We start from the raw sequence: 18,450 nt of genomic DNA on the forward strand, positions 1-18,450 counted from the left end.
TAACTGGGAGGCCAGTCCAAAGGTCACCCAGCCCCTATTCCCAAAGACACATGATGGGTCAGTGCAAAGTTATTCAAATGTAGTGTTTGGGGGAAGGGCACCCATCCCCGCGGCCTTCCGCGTAGGTAGGCAAACGCGGGTGCACCGCTTGGTGGGAGATGGTGTTAGAGGGTCCTCGTCCCCCTGGACATGGCTCGGTTCCCTGCTCCTGTGTGGCTGAACATCCTACTGACCCTGGCAGCATTTGTTTGTGGCAGGGCTCCTGGCAGGACTGGGGACTGAGTTGTCCCATGTCCTCCGGATGAATCCCCATCCCAGGTAAGGCTGAGAGCAAGACCCACAGAAGGGAGCTATACTCTTCACTCCTACGCTGCTGGGGGGAGACTGAGTCTCTCTCCCTGCGTGATTGGAGGGATGGTTTGGGGCTACATGTTGTTATTGTTCCTAAGCAACATCACTTGCTGTGGGAACCCCTGCTATGCCGGTGCACAGAGTTTGCATTATAGAGTGTCAATTTTGTCCTGGCAGTTCCTTGATTTTCTTTCTTTACCCTAATGAAAGGGGTTGTTTTGTGGTGTTGTTTTTTTTTAATACACTCAGTGAAACACACAGTGAAAGGTGCATGATAATAGAGACTCAGAGATAGCCGTGCATGCATAACAACCCGCGTTCACATTTAAGTGTATTAGCCCCAGAGAGTATTTTTATGAAAGTAGCATAGCACAGACCTATTTATTATCTGTCAATTCCAATTTCTTAAAGCGAAGTCACTTCTGAGCCTGAGCTTTTCCACCAGAACATGTTCCTGTGTATGGATGTGGGGGTGGAAGATGGGTGGGTGGGCAGGGGAAGAGGATGGGTGGGATGGGAGGACAGTACGTAGATATTACAGAATTGCTGTAGAAAATACCTTGCTATTTATTCCTCGAAGCAGATGGTGCCAGTTGATTACCTTCACCAATAGACGCTGTACCTGTCAGCGGGGGTGTGAAGAAACCACTCTGCAGTGATAGCTTAGGGGAAGGCAAACTATTGCTTAAGGCATTCAGGCAAGAGCCTGCCCAGAAAGACTGATGTGTGAAGGTTAAAGGGTTGCGGCAGGAGAAGCAGGGTTAATTCTGTACAATGCAGAGCAGTGGTTTAGTTGCCCTGAATTATGAGGGCTAGACCTCTGCGTGTCTTGTGAGGGGATAAGTTATGTCACGTAGTGGTCCGCAGGAGGGAACTTGCAGGGCTGTGCTACCAGGAGGTGCTCTCGCTGCCGTGGTGGAGGAGCAATTTGCCCCGCTGCGGCTGCTCCCAGCCCACCCAGTTCAACCTACTGGGGCTTGTCCATCCCGCAAGCGCAGCTCTCTCTGCTCCTCATCTGTAGTGCTGCTTTCAGCCCTCCCAGAGCAAACAGCTCAGCAAACAGCTGCTAATGCTGTGCGTGCACTCTTTCCTCTGCAGCCATCCAAAGGGCAAGCTTGTTTGCACGTCTCTGTCCCCGTGCAGCTCGGCACTCATCTCTGCCAAACCAGCCCTTGAACTGCAAGAGGTGGGGGTTAAATTTTTCTGGATTTGTTTGCTGAGAGTGCTCTGTACATAAATAACTGTAACCAAAATGGCCCCCATAGTCAAAGCTTCATATTGTTTCTACAGCCTTGTATTTAATTGCTTCCATTTACACAGCTTTGGTTTCCCCGTTGGCTTTAAGGGACTTACCTTGGGTTTGCAATGACTCGAGGAAAGCAGGATCAAACCTTCTGTGCAAGGTATGTCGGGAATTTAGAGCAAGTAAGGCAGAAAAAGAATTTCTACAGTAAAGCAGAAGAACACATGCTGGTTTTTCTGGTTTTTTTTTTTTTTTTTTTTTTTTTTTTTTCGTATGCTGGCTCCTGGAACTTCACTGCAATGGCAAATAAATTGCCACAGCAGTTTCTGAAAAATGCCATTTAATGTTTGCTGGCCCCTGGGAGTGCTAAACATTGTCACATTTGTTGAAAATGCCAGTAAAAGACTCCTGGGAATTTCATCCACATGCCTGCAGCTTTGATAAGTTTTATAACAAGCTGGTATAGTATAGCACTGTTAGTATGAACCACCGTATTTGTGCGGCACTGTGGCAAAATAGCAGGAAAAAGGTACTTTAATCTTTATTCCTACCAGATTAAAATCTATCTCTTTATCATATGCTTAAGAAATATGCTATTGGACAAAACAGACAATAGGGGAAAATGAAGGAAAGCTATGTATTCTCTTATATTTTCCTCTATGGAATTTAATAGAAATCCACTGACTGTCTTATTTTTTCTAATGACTACAGAAGAAAGGTACCTCTGTAAAATGAAAAATTCCAGTTGCAGCCCAAGTCCTGGATATTCCATTAAATCAGAAGTAACTCTACTGTGGAACTAGTCTGAGAAAAGAACTGGTCTGGCTTGTGTATTTTTGAAGGACATGACACTGGCCTGTGTTATGAAGAGAGAGGTTCAAGCTCCTGTTCTGTTCATTTCAGGGCACAGTATTCCTCCATCAATACCTCAGACCTGCATCACAGGCATAAAGCTGTTGGGTGTGAAAACTTCGTGTTAATTTACCTCCTGACAAGAATTTCACAGAAATCAATATATTTTGCTGCTCAGTAGAACAGAATATTTTTCCAGTCACATTTCTTCATTGCGCTCTAGGAAGAAATTCCAGACAGCTTTATTCCAAAACTGAATCTTGCAATCCAGAATTTTGGTTTTACCTAATGCCTTGTATTATGGAGTAAGAAAGACAAAATGAATTGGTGGGAGAAAAAGAAGACACTGACCCATATACCTACATATCTATTTTTATAATTGTATCTCAGCTGAAACTGGTTGGAATTCTGAGAATACTTTGTTGTTTTCCTTTCATCCTCCAAAATCTATGCACTTCCTTTTCCATTAAGAAAAATAATTAAATAGACTCTTCTTGTGGTATTTTTACCTCTTTCTTCAAACCTTAGCTCCATTCTCTGAAATCAAATATTTTCTGCTTGAATTATTTTGAGGTCAATGTTGTAGACTCTAGAAATATGTCAAGTTTTCATTAATAGAAACATGAACTGAAAGCTCTTTGCATAGTGTTTAATTTTAATACATCTGAAAGATTATCTGTTGAACTATGAGAGTCCTCACTGTAATATTTAAGTATTTTTGAAGTAACTTCAGTCTGCAGAACTGCTTCCTTGTTAAGGTTTCTTTTGCTTTTCTCCCTTCCCAAGTGGTTGTGATAAATGCACACACTTCTCCCTGCAAAGCACCGGTCTACAGAACTTTCAGTTTGGCTTTATTCCATTTTAGGAACATCTTTATGAGAAAGATAATACACAGGTAGTAAATGTGCCCATTGGAATTTTGCCACAGGAACACTGTAATAGAATTGTATTAAACTGATGAGTCAGGCCTTGCGTCTTTTCTGAAGGGACTAACTGCATGTCAGTTATTGCATTACTATTATCTATTTGCTTATTTGTTTTACTGTGGCATAAAGAATTAAATCTATGTAAGTCTAGCAGGTATGGATGCACTGCTTGCTCAAAGACCATATACTTCCAATCATCATAAAGCAGGACTCTGAAAAGAAAGAACGAATGAAATAAAAGTGTGAAGTTGTTGCTGAGTATTGATAGGCTGAAAGACTGTGGCTTCACTCAAGCAGTACTAAGTAACCTGACAAGAATAACATGCCTGCTGCCATCGCAGTGGTAAGACGATATTTCCATATGCTTACTGGGAACCATGAATACCAAAGCAGTCCACAGAGCATACTGAAAAGTCTGATGGATATTAACCACTCTTGCCCTCTTTTGTTATGGATCACTTTTTAGCTAGTGACCTAGAAGTGAAAAGCTTTGCTCTTAGTATCAGTTCTATGAGTTGTTCCATTTCCCCTTATACTGGTTAACATAATTTAATTTTCCTCTCTCCATCCCATCGTAAGACAGGCTGGGGGAAAGGGTTGCTCTTTTCTGCACTTGCAAATTATTTCATGTAATTTGGTTGAGATCTCCTTCTTTCATGGTGCTTAAATTTAGAACCAAATTAAATGTGTTCCTAGCCATTGCAGAATGCATTGATTAGAGCCGAGTTATGCTCAGCTGTGATCTATATTGGAATTTGCATGACACATCTCTCCTGGAGTGAAACTAAAAGGGAATTTGAATCATCCCCTACTCCTTTCCAATGAATACAGTCCATTAACCATTAAATCCAATAAGTTGTGATCAATATTTAGCACGGATTAATGTGTAGATTTAATGAATGATGTATCTATTAGAATAAAAGGCTCAAGTACTTACCTAATTTGTGTTAACTGTATAGTCTATGTCTATTAAAGAATAATTAATTGCAAGTACCTTTTTTTTCCTATTTCTTATTTGTATTACAGCAGTCTCCAGAGTCCCCAGTTTCAGTCTGCTTGACTATGAAAGTAAATACTCTAAGATCTTGATCTTACTTATACACATACCTATATAAGCATCTCCAATGTGTTGGATTTACATATGACTGCTTATATGCATAAAGGTAACATGAATGAATATATGTGTTTTCAGGGGCTAAAGTGACAGATCGCCTACTGCTGCAGTCCTCCAGTGGCAAGTTCAAACCTTCTGAACTCACATGGGAGTCTGTCTTCAGTCAAGTAAGCTGCAATATGGTACTTGATCATCAGACTAAAAAACTGTTGATGTGATGTGTTATGGCTTGCTGGATGTAAATAGGAAGGGGTCAGCACAGGGCTCACATCACACAGGAAGTTATGAACATGCTTAACTTTCCACACTGGCAAAGGTCCACCAAAACCCACAGGGGAGATCTGACAACATCTTCTCTAGAGGGCTCTTTGAGCCCAGATATTGTTGAAGGGGACCATACAACTCTCTGTACATGTGATAAAACCCAGAGTCTGTTTCTCCTGGCTTTCTACCGTCTGTCACCATTTTTTTCCTCATAATGTTTTGATGTGTTCTTTTTCCATTAGTTTTCAGAAAGAATTCGTTCTTCAGCTGAGAAGGTTATATTAGAGCCTGTTTATGTGTAGAAAAGAGAGAGAGGTTGCTTCCTGTCTGGATCCAACAGGAAACAGCTTCTCAAGTAGCTACCACAGTGAGAACAGCACATCTAGGTTGGCTCTGTGTTAATATAAAATAGCATCTGTCCACCTAACATCACCAAACAGACAGCCTCTAATCCCAGATGGCTAACAGAAAAGCTGCATAACTTTGCAGTGATATTAAATAAGAGGTAGGTCATAGATGGATTCTGATGAGATGGGACCCTTAATAATTGCTGCTATGGGAGAGGGAGTAATTGCAGGACCTCTCTTCTGCATGGATACAACAAGCTTCTGGTGAGATGGTTCAGACCTTCCTGGCCCTCTCTGCAGTTTCAGGTTCTGCAATATTGATTCCTTGAAGACAGAAATATGACAAGTTAACTCTGAGAGAACTAGTATTAGCATGCTTTTATGGATTTTTTTTCTCAAATGCTTGCGCAGATATATATTAGATTTTTTTTGTCAGGTATAAACACAGTCGAAAGTATCCACTCTGTTGTGACTTTGGAGATGACATCTTTCTAATCAGAGAAAATATTCATCGTGTTTCCATCTTGTCCTGAGGAATAGGACGGTACTGGTTGTTTTCCAAATAACACATCTTATGTCTTGTTGCTTTGCTCTTTCTTTAAGACATATAACTTACCATGGCAACCTTTTAAATTAGAGCCTGATCCAAAACTTATAGCTACTGATGGAAAAAGAACCCATTGCCTTCAGGCCTTCTAAAGTGTTTTTGTGTACAGTTATTCACACAGTGGTCACACTTGCGTGATAAGGCTACATGGTAAGGACAATATATGTAATGAAGCATTTCCTTAGGATATTAATAGTCATTTCTGATGGAAGGCAAGATACTTTTTCTTCTCCTTCTTTTTCTTCAAGTCATTTCTGGCGATCAGCTGTAAAATCTGACAGTGATTAGACATGACATCTTATTTCTGTACCAGTGCTTTGATGCAACAAATCTTATCCCCCCCCCCCCCTTTTTTAACCTAAGACATATTTATGACACCTTTGGGCATTAGCCATGTGATCCACCTTTTTGACAGGTGGAGAAGGGGAATTTCTGGAGTCTTTCATGTCTGTCTTTTCGGATCTTGCCACAATCTGATAAAGACGCTTTCTTATCACCTCAGTGTCATGCTAACAGTGTAAATGGAGAGCGCTAAGAGAAAGACTTTAGGCTTTCAAAGAACGTGCCAACACCGCCCTAGTGTTGGTACTTATTCAGCCAGCCGGGGCTATAAAAGTGCGAGTCTGAGCGGCGAAAGAGAAATCTCCAAACAAACAGCTTTCTTTGCCTTATTGCTGGCCGATGGGGACGGTGTAAACACCCGGAGGGCGACCGTAGTTCCTCAAGACGCTGTAAAATCAAAGGGGGGGATAGGAGGGGGACAAGGAAGCCCTCAGACGCAGAGGGGAAGAAAACCTTCCAAGGGACATAAACGCTAGCTTTGCTAAAGGATCCAGGATTGCCGGATCCAATCGGTGCGCTCAGGATGCGCCTGGGCACAGCACAGGGATTAAACTGTTAGCAGCTCGTCGCCAGCTCTGATCCTTCCTGAGCTGCGCATTAGCGGAAAAGTTGGGCTTCCCGTTGCTCTCGCCTTTGGTCCGGGAGTGGATCAGCCCGGCTCCGCGCTCCCTGGCTGAGCCTGTGCCTCGCCGCCGCTCGTCTGCGCATGAGTCGCCGCGGGAGGCTCCGAGGCTGGAGTATTTCAGGGGCTGGGCACCTGGGGAAGAGGCTCAGTGCCTGAAGGAGGCCGTGCGCCCGGCGGCGCGGAGCGCAGCGCGGCGGCGGGCGATGGCGAGAGCGCCCGCCCGGGGGGCACCGCGCCCCGCGGCCTGAAGCCGCGGCCGTCGGGGCAGCGCCCGCTTCAGCACCGCGGACAGCGCGCACCGAGCGCCGCCGCCCCGGCCCCGCTCCGGCCCCGCTCGCCGGGGCCCCCCCGGCTCCGCGCCCCGCCGCCCCCGGCCCCGCCGCCCCGCTCCCCCGGCTCCGCGCCCCGCCGCCCCGCTCCCCCCGGCTCCGCTCGCCGCTGCCCTCCCCGCTCCTCTCCCCCGGCTCTGCTCGCCGCTGCCCCGCACCGCGCCGCCGGCAACATGCGCGGGCGGCCGCGGGCGGCGGCAGGCGAGGCTGCGGTGCCGGCTCGGATGCCCCCTTCCTCCTGCCCTCGCCCGCTCCAGGCGACCCGCTGAGAGATGGACTTGGCAGGCGTGCTGCTGGCGCTGCTCCTCGTGCTGGTGCTGGTTGTCTCGCTGCTCTCCAACCTCCTGGTGCTGCTATGCTTCGTCTACAGTACGGAGATCCGCAAGCAAGTCGCCGGGGTTTTCCTGGTGAACTTATCTTTTTGCAACCTGCTCCTCACCGTCCTGAACATGCCTTTCACTCTGCTGGGGATCCTGAGGAACCAGCAACCCCTCGGGGGCTGCGTCTGCAAAGCGGTGGGTTTCCTGGAAACTTTCCTCACTTCCAACACGATGCTGAGCATGGCAGCGCTCAGCATCGACAAGTGGATTGCCGTGGTGTTCCCCTTAAGCTACACCAGCAAGATGCGGTATAAGGACGCTGTGATCCTCATGGGCTACTCATGGCTCCACTCCCTCACCTTCCCCTTGGTATCCTTATTTTACTCGTGGGTAGATTACAGCAGCGTTTATGCCTCTTGCACCTTGCACCTGAAGGAAGAGACGGAGCGGAGAAGGTTTACAGTGTTCACCATCGTCTTTCACGCCACCAGTTTCATGCTATCGCTGGTGATCTTGTGTTTCACCTATTTAAAGGTGTTGAAAGTCGCCCGGTTCCACTGCAAACGGATAGACATTATCACCATGCAGACTCTGGTTTTGCTGGTGGACATCCACCCCAGGTAAGGTGTGCATGTTCGTATTCATGGTCCCGGGACTCTTGCGGTACCCCCGGGTGGAAAGAGTGCCCTGCCTCCCCAGCTCCCTTTCCTGTGGTCCTGCCCGTCCCGGGCACACGGTGAACCTTTCCGCCTCCAATTCCAAAGGCTGCTTATTTTGCCAGAAGATGATGCTTGTGCGTTTGTATAGCCCTCTTTTTTTAAGTGTTAGTCCCAGAAGCCGGGTACTCCCAGGTGCCCGAGCTCCCTTTAACGGGGAGCTGCTGTCTCGGTGACAGCGATCACCCGCAGGCACGGCGGGGCCAGGGCTGCGCTCGCCGGGGCCGGGGCGGCGAGTCCTTCCCCGCTCAGCTTGGTTGGGGCGAGCTCGTCCGGCTTCCTGACTTAACCCCTTGCTCTTTTCCCTTTGCAGTGTGAAACAGCGCTGTCTTAATGAGCAGAAGCGGAGAAGGCAGCGGGCAACCAAGAAAATCAGTATTTTTATAGGGTCTTTCGTGATCTGTTTTGGTCCTTACATTATCACCAGGTTAGTACCTCCTGCTGGGGTGGGATGGGGTGGCGTGGGGAACTTTTCAGGATAGACCTTGCCCTCCGATGTGCAGGATCCGGTGCCCCGGGGTTCCGACTAGTTTTGGGCTGCCAGAGCCTGCCAGAGACCCGGGACCGGTTCTGAGAGTGTAGCACGCACACACACACACAGACACAGACACACACACGCACACACAGACACACACACACACACGCACACACGCTGACCCGGTCCGCAAGCCAAGCCAAGGCTTGCGAGAGCCGCTCACACTGCGAGCCTTGGCAGGCTCCAGCTCTCCTTTCCTCCTTGCAACTAGGTCTGAGCGCCTCTGCCAAGAGCAAGAAGCTTTTAGGACAAGTACCAGGAATTAATCACGTGTCAGTGGGAGATTAAGGCAGTTGAAAGATTCACCACCCCGCCTTATTAGCAGAATCCAAGCAATGGAGAGGAAAGCAGACAGCTTTTCCTGATTAGCTCAGGTCTTTCTTTTTGTTTGTTTTTTTTTTTCGTTTTTTTCCAAGGCATCAGGCCAAGTTTGCTGCTATTGGAAGCTGAGGTGACATAATTTAGAATTATCCAAGCTGATAATTTGGCAGATAAGCTTTTTGTCTGGAAACGTTATTGTTTGTAAATATACTGCTAATGGTGCATCATGGCCATGTGATGGGATGTGATAGCGATCTCCCAGGAAGGCTAATATTTAAACTTAAAAAAGTGTGTACGAAACACCATGACTCTCAGCCGGTCAGAATCATTGGCTTCCACCTTGGTGGTTTACGCTTTTTTAAATAGTCATACAGCATTCTCACTCCATACTTGTATAGTCTTTATACAACATATGGTTATTATTTTTAAAGCTTGCATAAAAGCGAGTTGGAACCCAACATATCTATACTGAGTTGCAGCACTTCAGGATCTAGCCTTTCATTATGAACTAAAATGGGCTACGGTTTTCACAATTGATTTTTTAAAATGTTGCACCATTTCACAGTACTTTTAAGGGAGAACCGACTTAAGAGAGAACTGACTTCCATCCGGTAAGGTGCATTAGCCTTGCAAAACCATCCTGGTGAGGGCTTTCTCAAGTTTGCTGCCAAGCTGCCAGGGTCTTCAGAAACACCAGCTTACAAAAATTGGACAGCTTTAGCACATTGATTTTACATACTCACATATGTATTAATCATATATGACCATTGCCATTGCCCTTTTCTTACAGGGGTAGAGGGACAGATTAACACATCAGTACACAAAAATGACAATGCTTTTTAACCTTTAGGATCACATTTTTCGGTTCCATTCACACATGGAAAAGAATTGCTAATGAATTGCCTGGATAACTGCATTTTTTTCTGCGGTTGAAGGGATTGTTACAAATATTAACATTACATCACAGAGTTAAAAGGTTAATTGATTACTGTTCAGTACATTATGAGTCATTTTATTTTCATTTTTTCCATGACCAGAATATACCTCTGTATCAAGATAAGGATGGATTCTGCCATCTCTTTCCACCTGAAATTTATCCTGCTCAGCAAATTCCAGCATTACAGCACTTTTCAGGGCAGAGATTTTTTTTTATAAACTTCTAAAATAAAAACTACTTCATTCTCCGCACCTTGCATTTGGCAAATGTGAGATGGTGCATTTTCTATGTGTGATAAACCAGAACTGGCACTGCTTTTACCAATAGAGAGAGCACTGAGGCTTGGTCTTTGCAAACGCATGTGTCAAGGTGCAGCTTGTCTCGATCACAAGTACCGAGATTTTTCAGAGACAGCAGAATGGGAAGTATTTGGGGAGCGCACCCTCAAAGGTTCCTTGCTGCCGTACCCACTTCTCCACTCTCCATTCATTCAGCTTTTTAGGGGGTTGCACTGACGCAGTCTCTGTGGAGGTAGTGAGACAGATCTCCTCCCCTGTTTTCCTGCTCTTTGGCTTGGTGACTCAGGTTGGGCTGTGAACTCAGTAGTTGCTCCTAATTTCGGAAGTGTGGATGAGATTATGATCATTAGCAATATATTCGTCTGTTCACTAAAAGACAACAGATGAATTTCATCTTTGCTGCAACAGCACTGATATGAAGAAAGTGATACTAAGATGCATTCGGATGGATCTTTCTAAGACTGACTTGATTTGGCCAGGCTCCTTATCTTATTGAAATCAGTGTATTTTTTTTTCTGTTGGCTACAATGAGATTACATTTAGGTCAATAATACATTAAAGGGGACACACAGAAACACACCTTTTTCCATAACTGAAAGAAACCCTACTCTTCTATTTCGTGTGTTTATTAAAACATCAATTGTTTGTAAAGATCAAGTGTATATTTCCTATATTAAGGTGATATCCATGATGGGATAAACTTGGACACCACAGCGAGTGTCATTTATGGTAAATTTATCCATTTCTCAGATTTTGTGTCTAAACACGCTCTTTATTTTGAATTCACTAGAATTTTTTCCAAGCAGCTTCACACAGAAGTTGTCTGATTTTTAGATGTATTTGCCATAGGAATTATTTCACTTTTACACAAACAAAACAGATTTCTTCCTGTCAGAGTTCAACTATCTGTTGCAAAGTTCAGACCTAGTGGGGGTAAGCCAGCTTTTCTATACAGAGGAAATGGAACAGCTATAAAATTCAACACCTCGCAAAATGGGAGCTCTGCGTTTTGGAAAGAGAAGAGGCCAAAAGGTTGCTTTAAGCCTTGAGAAAGCTTCTGATCTTACATCTTCAACCTGTGATGTTTTAGGGTATAAAAGGGGCTATTTTAACTCATGGTAACACTTTTTCTATCTCATGAAATAAACCTAGCTGTCTTTAATTGAGAGATGTCTGATTCTGATGAAAGCAAAATAGTTTTTTCATCTACATGCAAAAAGTTGCACAAAAGTCGTACAGGTAATAAAAACTCTCCCTCTATTATTTCCACCTTCCTGGAGAGGTTGCCCTCTGCAGATGTGCTGTCTGCCAGACACTTGCTGGAATAGTCTGGTATGAAGGTTTCCTCTCATTTCTGTGGAAAAACTGTTTAACTTAGTTGCAGTTTCTCCACCCATGATTAATGCACCCATCTCAACTGAGCTGCTGAGGCTACTAATCATCTGTGAAGTGCAGGCCAATGGTCTGGAGACAGCTGGCTGGTCATATAACAATGATAAAACTGTTGTCTGCTTGTTTTTCCTGGCCAAATTAGCAGCCGGCCAAGTACACACAGATACTTTCACAGGTAAGTAGATGCAGTTGTGCTCCTGAGCATACGCTGGGATTGCAGATGTCACTCAGATCTCTCTGAGATACTGCCATGATGTGCTTTGTACTGCAGCTACAACAACTAACATGGATTCTCTTTGCACATGTGATATTTCACAGCAGTGGTGCAATGCGGGTTCACTGTTTTGTATCAGGGTGAGGGGTGGGATCCAGTGGTCTAAAATAGGTTTCTGACTTCATTTGAGGTGCTGTATGGTATCCAAAACCTCTACAAAGACCAGGAGATGAGACCCACAACTTCCAGGGACAGCAGTCTGATGCGAACTGGGGATATGCCCTAATGTCTCAGGCGTCACTAGACAGCTGTATTTAGGCAACTAAATTGAGTGAGCCCCTACAGCCCAAGTTGCGTGTGTCTGTCTCAGTTCTGCCATGGGACAGGGGTAATCAGTTATGTCACCAAGACTTTGACTATTGTCCTTTAACAGCACAACTCCCTAAATTCAGGAAGCGTTGCAATAAACTGCAGCACTTTCTTATCTCTAAGATATGGGAGAATTAATATCAAAAGCATACTTTTTCTCTTATTCCATAGACGGAATTATTGTTGTCTCTCAGTGACCTTGCTAGAAAAGTTCCCTTTGTCTTTATTGAATACAAGGAAAAATGTAAGCTGGTAGGCAAGTACAGGGGCCTTCTTCTTCAGGGACCATTTACTGTAAGAAAATAATTGTTACTTTGGTGTTTCCTGAAGCATGAGTTGAGCACTGGGCTCCATGTGAATATGATATTCAAGTGTTTCCCTTTCTCATTGATGTTTGACAGGTTGATAGAGCTCCTTCCTTTTGTTACCATAAACTACTACTGGGGAATTATAAGCAAGTGCCTCACCTACAGTAAGGCTGCATCAGATCCATTTGTTTACTCACTTTTACGTCAGCAGTACAAGAAAGTTCTGATCAACATCGTCAATAGGATACTTAAGAGGGATCTGTATCCTTCATCAGGCTACAACAGTTCTCTCGACACTGAAAATGATTACTGCTTGCACAGAACAAACTAACATGACAATCATTCCCTTCTGAGTAAGACAGGTGGCTGCCGCTGCTGGAAAGTTGCCTTTTTCCTCTCATGCCAAGTAGACAAGGACAGCGACAGAGTCTCCGGGGTATGAAAGCTGCATTAATGCAATGCACTTAATTGTGGACTTTCATGAAAGGTCCTTCCGTGGTCTTCAGCCAGCACGATATATGGCAAAGTGTGCTCCTGAGTGAATGGAGCAGGTTTGAGGGGTTTAGAGGCTTAGAGAGCTTTTAGAGGCTTTAGAGAAGCTTAGAGAGCCTTTCATGTCTCATGTATGAAGACCTGGTATTTTACTGAGCGTCCCATGCGGTATTCGACCAGCTTAGATGGAAGATTCTGGGACCACAGGAATCTCCAACTTGGAAGGAGAGGTTCAGAGTCCTCTGTGCTGCACACGTACCTTGGCAGCCCTGGGTTTGTGCTGTTAGTTTTGGACATTTAAAATAAGTCTTTTAATGGATTGATTGCTGCACATGTACCTTGGTAGCCCTGGATTTGCGCTGTTGGTTTTGAACATTAAAAATAAGTCTTTTATTTGATTGATTTATTGTATTGGTGCCTCAAGTGAGTGATATGGGTCAGCACTTTGAATATGAGATTGTTCTTCTTCTTCTTCTTTATTATTAGGCATCATGATTGTAATATAGCCTTTAGGAAGTGGTATGTATATTCGATATGCCAGTATTTTATCAAGCCTAACCAAAGTCCACATATCTGAGTTACTAATATTTAGCACTTCAGTGGTATGTGATTACAATAATTGCAGCAACAGTAACAAAGATACATATGGAATTTAGTTAAATAGCACTGTAGTTCCATCACTGAGCTAGTCCTATTCAAACAAGCTTTTATTCAGAAAAAAAAAAAAAGTTAGACAGTAGAAGTGACAGATACCACTGTATTTAAGATATATTACTTCAGAAGCTATCTGTTTTCAAAGAACAGGCTAAAATATGTTAATTCATTTTAAGGGATATATAATGTGTAAAATATTTCATGCAATGGCTACATTTGGTGGATTGTAATAATATTGTACAATCTTTTCTTTTTTATTGATCAATTAATCTGGTGATTTTAACTGATACCAAGAGATGTCTGGGAGATATTGTAACAGACCTGCTGCCAAATGCCCAGAAACACAAAGCTGCTTTATTACTATATGTATTTTTCTCTTTCATTTATTTTTAAATCTAAACAGGCATTGGAAAAATGGTGGAATTATTTTTGAACAATATTTGTTTGATTATATAAGACAATAATCAAAATATTCTATGGCATTCAATAAGCTACTATTTTCTAAACAAGTACATAAGAGGAAAATTAAAGCAATTCTAAAATATATTTTAAAAAAATAAAGAAATACAACAGTAAAGAACACTTATTTTTATGTAACGATAGGCTTGAACCTATTAAGCATTGAGAAGGCTCTTCCTCATCCAACTAAGTACATAAGCATGTGATTAGGCACAGATATAATTTCCTTTGAAGTTAATGGCCCCTATTCCCATGCTGAAAATTAAGCACGCTCTTAACTGTTTTGTAAGATCAATGTTTGAGTGCTCAGCACATCAAGAGGGCTGTTCCCACCATCCACAATAAAGGAGAGCCCTACTGCAATCCCATTGAAGTCAAGGAAAGAGTGATGCTGCATAACAAATACAATGCTCCCTTATCTCCAGCTTTTAATCTCTGAGGCCTTTCCGATGTTTTTGGGGTTTTTTTTGCCATGCAAGTACCTTAGGCCTCTGTGTTTTGCATCTATAGCTCTGCCTGTGTTAAAACTGAATGTACTACAATGGTTTTGTCTTCTTAGTAAAGTATTTGTACTCTCTCTAATTTTGTGTAAATACAATATTTCAGAAAAAAAATATATATGTGGAATCTTTCCAGCTTTATTAGCTTCCTTTCTGCCTACACATCCTTCCCCTCTACTGCCATGCTGCTACAAAAACCTGATGCTTCAGTCTTTCATGTCAGCTGCAGCAGAAGGATCAGATATCTCTGTAGGGGGAGGAATGCTAAATTTTCAGTTATTTGATAGTCAGTTCTGTGCCAAAAAGTTTTGATAGACTACAATATTTATCTGTAAATAAACATGAGCTTAATGATGCCTACAATAGTTAGGTGATCTATAGTTTTCCAAACCAAACGTTGCTCACTTTAATAAAGGAATATGTTAATGTAGTTAAATGTCTTACACTGTCACCTCCAAGACACTCAAGCTAAATAAAGCTTTACTCTGTGTTTATGTCTTTTAGTATTAAGAAAATAGTAGAGAAGAAAAAAAATGTAATAAACTTCTGAAGCCACATTTAAAAGCTATAAAACAGAAAGTAGTTAAACTGATACATCTGTTATTAAGTTAATTAATTAAGCTGATTCATGCCAGCTGAGGGCATTGTCGTGCACACATTACAATCACAATCCAGTCTTGCAAAGCATGGAGCATTTCTGGAGGTGCTGCAGTCCAGATGAAAATGAAGAGAGGAAAAAAAAAAGAAAAAGAAAAAAAGGGATTTTGAGCCTGTCCTGGGTGTTGCAAAATCTCTTTTGGATTTAGTTCCCATAGAGAATTAGGCTGTTAAGCCCTACAGTGTGCTCTAAATGAAAAGTAAAGACATTGGCATGTAAGGAAGAGCAAGGAGTGCTGTATTCTTCTTTATCCCAATTCTTCGCTCTCAGTCTTGATCTGCAATGAAGTGCTTTGCTTAGCCTTGCCAAAAGACATCTTCCTCTGCTCAGTATGCAAGGCCAGTTCTGCAGGTAAGTTCTTTCTCTTCTCCTCACCTCTCCCCACACCATGCCAGAAAAGGGGCTTGCTCTACTTCTGTAATCAAGCAGGAGCTGCTCAGTGCGATGCCTTGGCTTCATTCCCCCACTTTCCTGATGTAGGAAGAGCTACTGTGTCTCACCGCAGTGCTTTGTCTAGTGCTCTGGGTTATTCTGGGATAGGAGGGGCTAAGGGGAAACACATTATGTCTCCAACTTCTGAAATGCTGCAAAAAGGATCAAAAGATTACTGGGTGACTGGAGATGAGAGACATGTATCTTTAATGGTGGGAACATTCCCCAGAGGGGCCAAAGCTGTGGATTCACCCTTACTGCTGTTCTAGATAAAATGGTCACTAGAAACACAGCCCCGACAGGGTTTAGATCTGTTCAGAAGACTTCCAGAAAAGCTGAAACGTGGTATCCAAAACAGCATCTTGCCACAGGACCACACTCTTGCTGACTCGAAGGTGGCGTTCCAGGAAGCTTTGTCTGGATTTCATGCCAGGCAGCCCTGGGGCCCAGGATGCTTTTGTGATAGAAGATTAGGGACTGGCAAATGCCTGACAGGTCTGCTGTGGAGCTAAATATCCTGAGATTTGGCTCTCTGGTAGAAATGGCCAGCAGGAACTGCCTGATACTACGACTTCCCTGAGCCAAGGAGCTGTGACCCTCCTGCAGCTGCTTAGTGAAAGCAATGTGAGTTATTAGAAGAGAACTTGAGAAATACACATTTCTACAGAGCAGTATCAGTAGGCCTCAGAAAGGTCCTGGGTTGTGACATTTCAGTTCTTAGCTGTGGTCAAGATTCAGAATCAGGTCAGAATCAGCTGCAGAAACTAGAATTCAGAACTGCATCTTCCCTGGATACATCCTCATCCTAATAGCAGTCAGAGTATAAACTCTGCAGCATAATAAACCTTTAACCAGTCTATACAAACTGGCCTAACTGCGAAGATGCTCAGCTAAAACCTTTTTGTCTTAATGCACCTCCACCTAAATATTTTTAAGCCTGATGGTCTGGACATTTTCTAACAAGATCCAGGATGGAGTTTTTAATCTACTTTTACAGAAGAAAGAAGCAACTCTGCATGCCCTATTTCCTAGGTGAGTGCTCTAACATTTATTTATCAAAAGGAGAGTCATCTCCTCCAAATAGGAACATTTTCTTCCCTAGTGTGCTGATATTGCAGGTAAACTCTGAGTCTGTCAGTCAGATTGAGTTTCTGAGGCTATAGAGATAAAGCAGTAGTTGGACCATAGATTCCCAAAAGGTTGATTATGAGTTGGATCCCAATCTGCTCAGTCCTGGCAAGATGGACGTGCTTTAGTCCAAGTGCAAAAATTAAACTAGGTTTCCTGAGTCGTTTGATATTGAAAACGTGTGTGTCTCTGAGATTAGATGGCAGCTGAGCAAGGGGCTCCAGAATCATAACTTTGGCATTAAATGCCTAAATTCCTCTTAATCCACTTTAGTGATTTTAAGATGCTGTTTGATTAAGGACCTCAAATCCTCTGAACTTTCACTCTGCAAATTCCTTAGCCCCATTGCAGAGGGGCATATACTTCATCTGGATAAATTAGCATGTAATAAACCCTTGCGAATAACCTGCTCAATGATTACTAAATACAAATTGAGCCTATTTTAACATGACTAACGGTGATACTGAACTGAACTTTCAGAGCTATTTGCAATGTTAGGATTATTGCAGGATTAAGCATGTGAAGGTCAAAGTTCTTTAATATAACTGTTCTTATACAACCAGATAGTGAACTTGCTCTTTACAATGGTGTGTTAAAGATCAGACTCTGAAAAATTCAGCAGCTTTAAATGTTTTTTGGATAAAATGACCTGTGGCAAGATGTTTTAAGCTCACCCAGGTAAAGTGTTAAAAAAGATCCTGAAGAAAATAATCTTTCATGAATAAGAAGGTTTGACTAGAACCCATGGAGGACATGTTTTCTGTTGTATTCAGGATGTTTTTCCACCAAAATAATTATCTGCAGTTGTGCATGTAGAACGAATAATCAACTATGTGTTTGTCTCAAAAGCCCTTTCAGGATTGTCAAGTGCAAACGGCTTGCTAGGTCTAGTTCAGGAGGACACCTGGCTTGTGTGAGGTGTTAATTGCACAAGTAAATTAGAGGTTCTGCTTTTTATTTTTGGAAAGCAGGTCCAATTAATATTTAATAGCTCAACTGAAGACACAGCGGAGATGACCTTAAGAGAGGTTGCAAATATATGAATATCTTTCAGTGCCAGAAGCTTTGGAGAGCAAAATGTCACCTGGCACAATATATGCAACTAGATCCTGCTCTGAACTGAAGCTGCCTTTCCCCATGGCTTACAAATGTGACAGAGGCCAAATGACTGGTCACATTTCTGCATCTCTCTGGTTCTTTTCCTTTTACGGATAGGTTTTTCTTGCAAGGATGTGAGGGTGCATGAAGGTCCCTGGGGTGCATGATGGAAACTTGGTGCCTTCTGCTCTTTTTTTTTTTTTTTTTTTTAAATGAGTGAGCACTGTGTGAAGCATGAGTGGCTCACAGCCAGGCTATTCATATACTTTCAGTACAAATGAAACATATTGTAAAACACATATGTTAAATGTCATGGAACCCATATGGTAAAAGACATTTTTGAGTGTCAACTATTGGACCACTTCTGCCACCTCTTTTTTTTAACCACATGCTTTCAGGAATATTATGGACAGTAACTAAAGCCTCTTCATCCCTGAACTCAATCTACTATCACATACTGCCTATGCAAGCTGCTGAGCAGCCTCTAAACAAAAAAAATCCCCTTTGGGACACAGCCTATGCTTTTCGTTGTGCATACTTAATCCATTTCACTGCATCTTGCTCTTTGTGTACGACACAGACAGATTTGTATTCAAGTCCGTAGAGCAAATTGTCTGC

At 43.1% G+C, this 18,450-nt stretch overlaps 1 protein-coding gene across 1 annotated transcript; it reads left to right on the plus strand.

Annotated features, from left to right (window-relative positions):
• The first annotated feature begins 7,235 nt into the window (after nucleotides 1–7,235).
• GPR78 (G protein-coupled receptor 78) lies at nucleotides 7,236–14,648 on the plus strand. The gene is made up of 3 exons (XM_026121894.2): nucleotides 7,236–7,940; nucleotides 8,350–8,463; nucleotides 12,505–14,648. The coding sequence occupies exons 1-3, from the start codon at nucleotides 7,273–7,275 to the stop codon at nucleotides 12,740–12,742; spliced, it is 1,020 nt and encodes a 339-aa protein (XP_025977679.1). The 5' UTR covers nucleotides 7,236–7,272; the 3' UTR covers nucleotides 12,743–14,648.
• The last annotated feature ends 3,802 nt before the right edge of the window (nucleotides 14,649–18,450 follow it).

The sequence above is a fragment of the Dromaius novaehollandiae genome, chromosome 4 (genome assembly GCF_036370855.1).
Source record: "Dromaius novaehollandiae isolate bDroNov1 chromosome 4, bDroNov1.hap1, whole genome shotgun sequence".
Taxonomy (NCBI): domain Eukaryota; kingdom Metazoa; phylum Chordata; class Aves; order Casuariiformes; family Dromaiidae; genus Dromaius; species Dromaius novaehollandiae.

What these genes read in the sequence shown, in the direction of transcription:
- GPR78 (XM_026121894.2), top strand. Translation starts at nt 7,273, where the DNA reads ATGGACTTGGCAGGCGTGCTGCTGGCGCTGCTCCTCGTGCTGGTGCTG. An exon ending in CTGGTGGACATCCACCCCAG is followed by an intron (nt 7,941 to 8,349) that starts GTAAGGTGTGCA and finishes TTCCCTTTGCAG; the next exon opens with TGTGAAACAGCGCTGTCTTA. An exon ending in GGTCCTTACATTATCACCAG is followed by an intron (nt 8,464 to 12,504) that starts GTTAGTACCTCC and finishes GATGTTTGACAG; the next exon opens with GTTGATAGAGCTCCTTCCTT.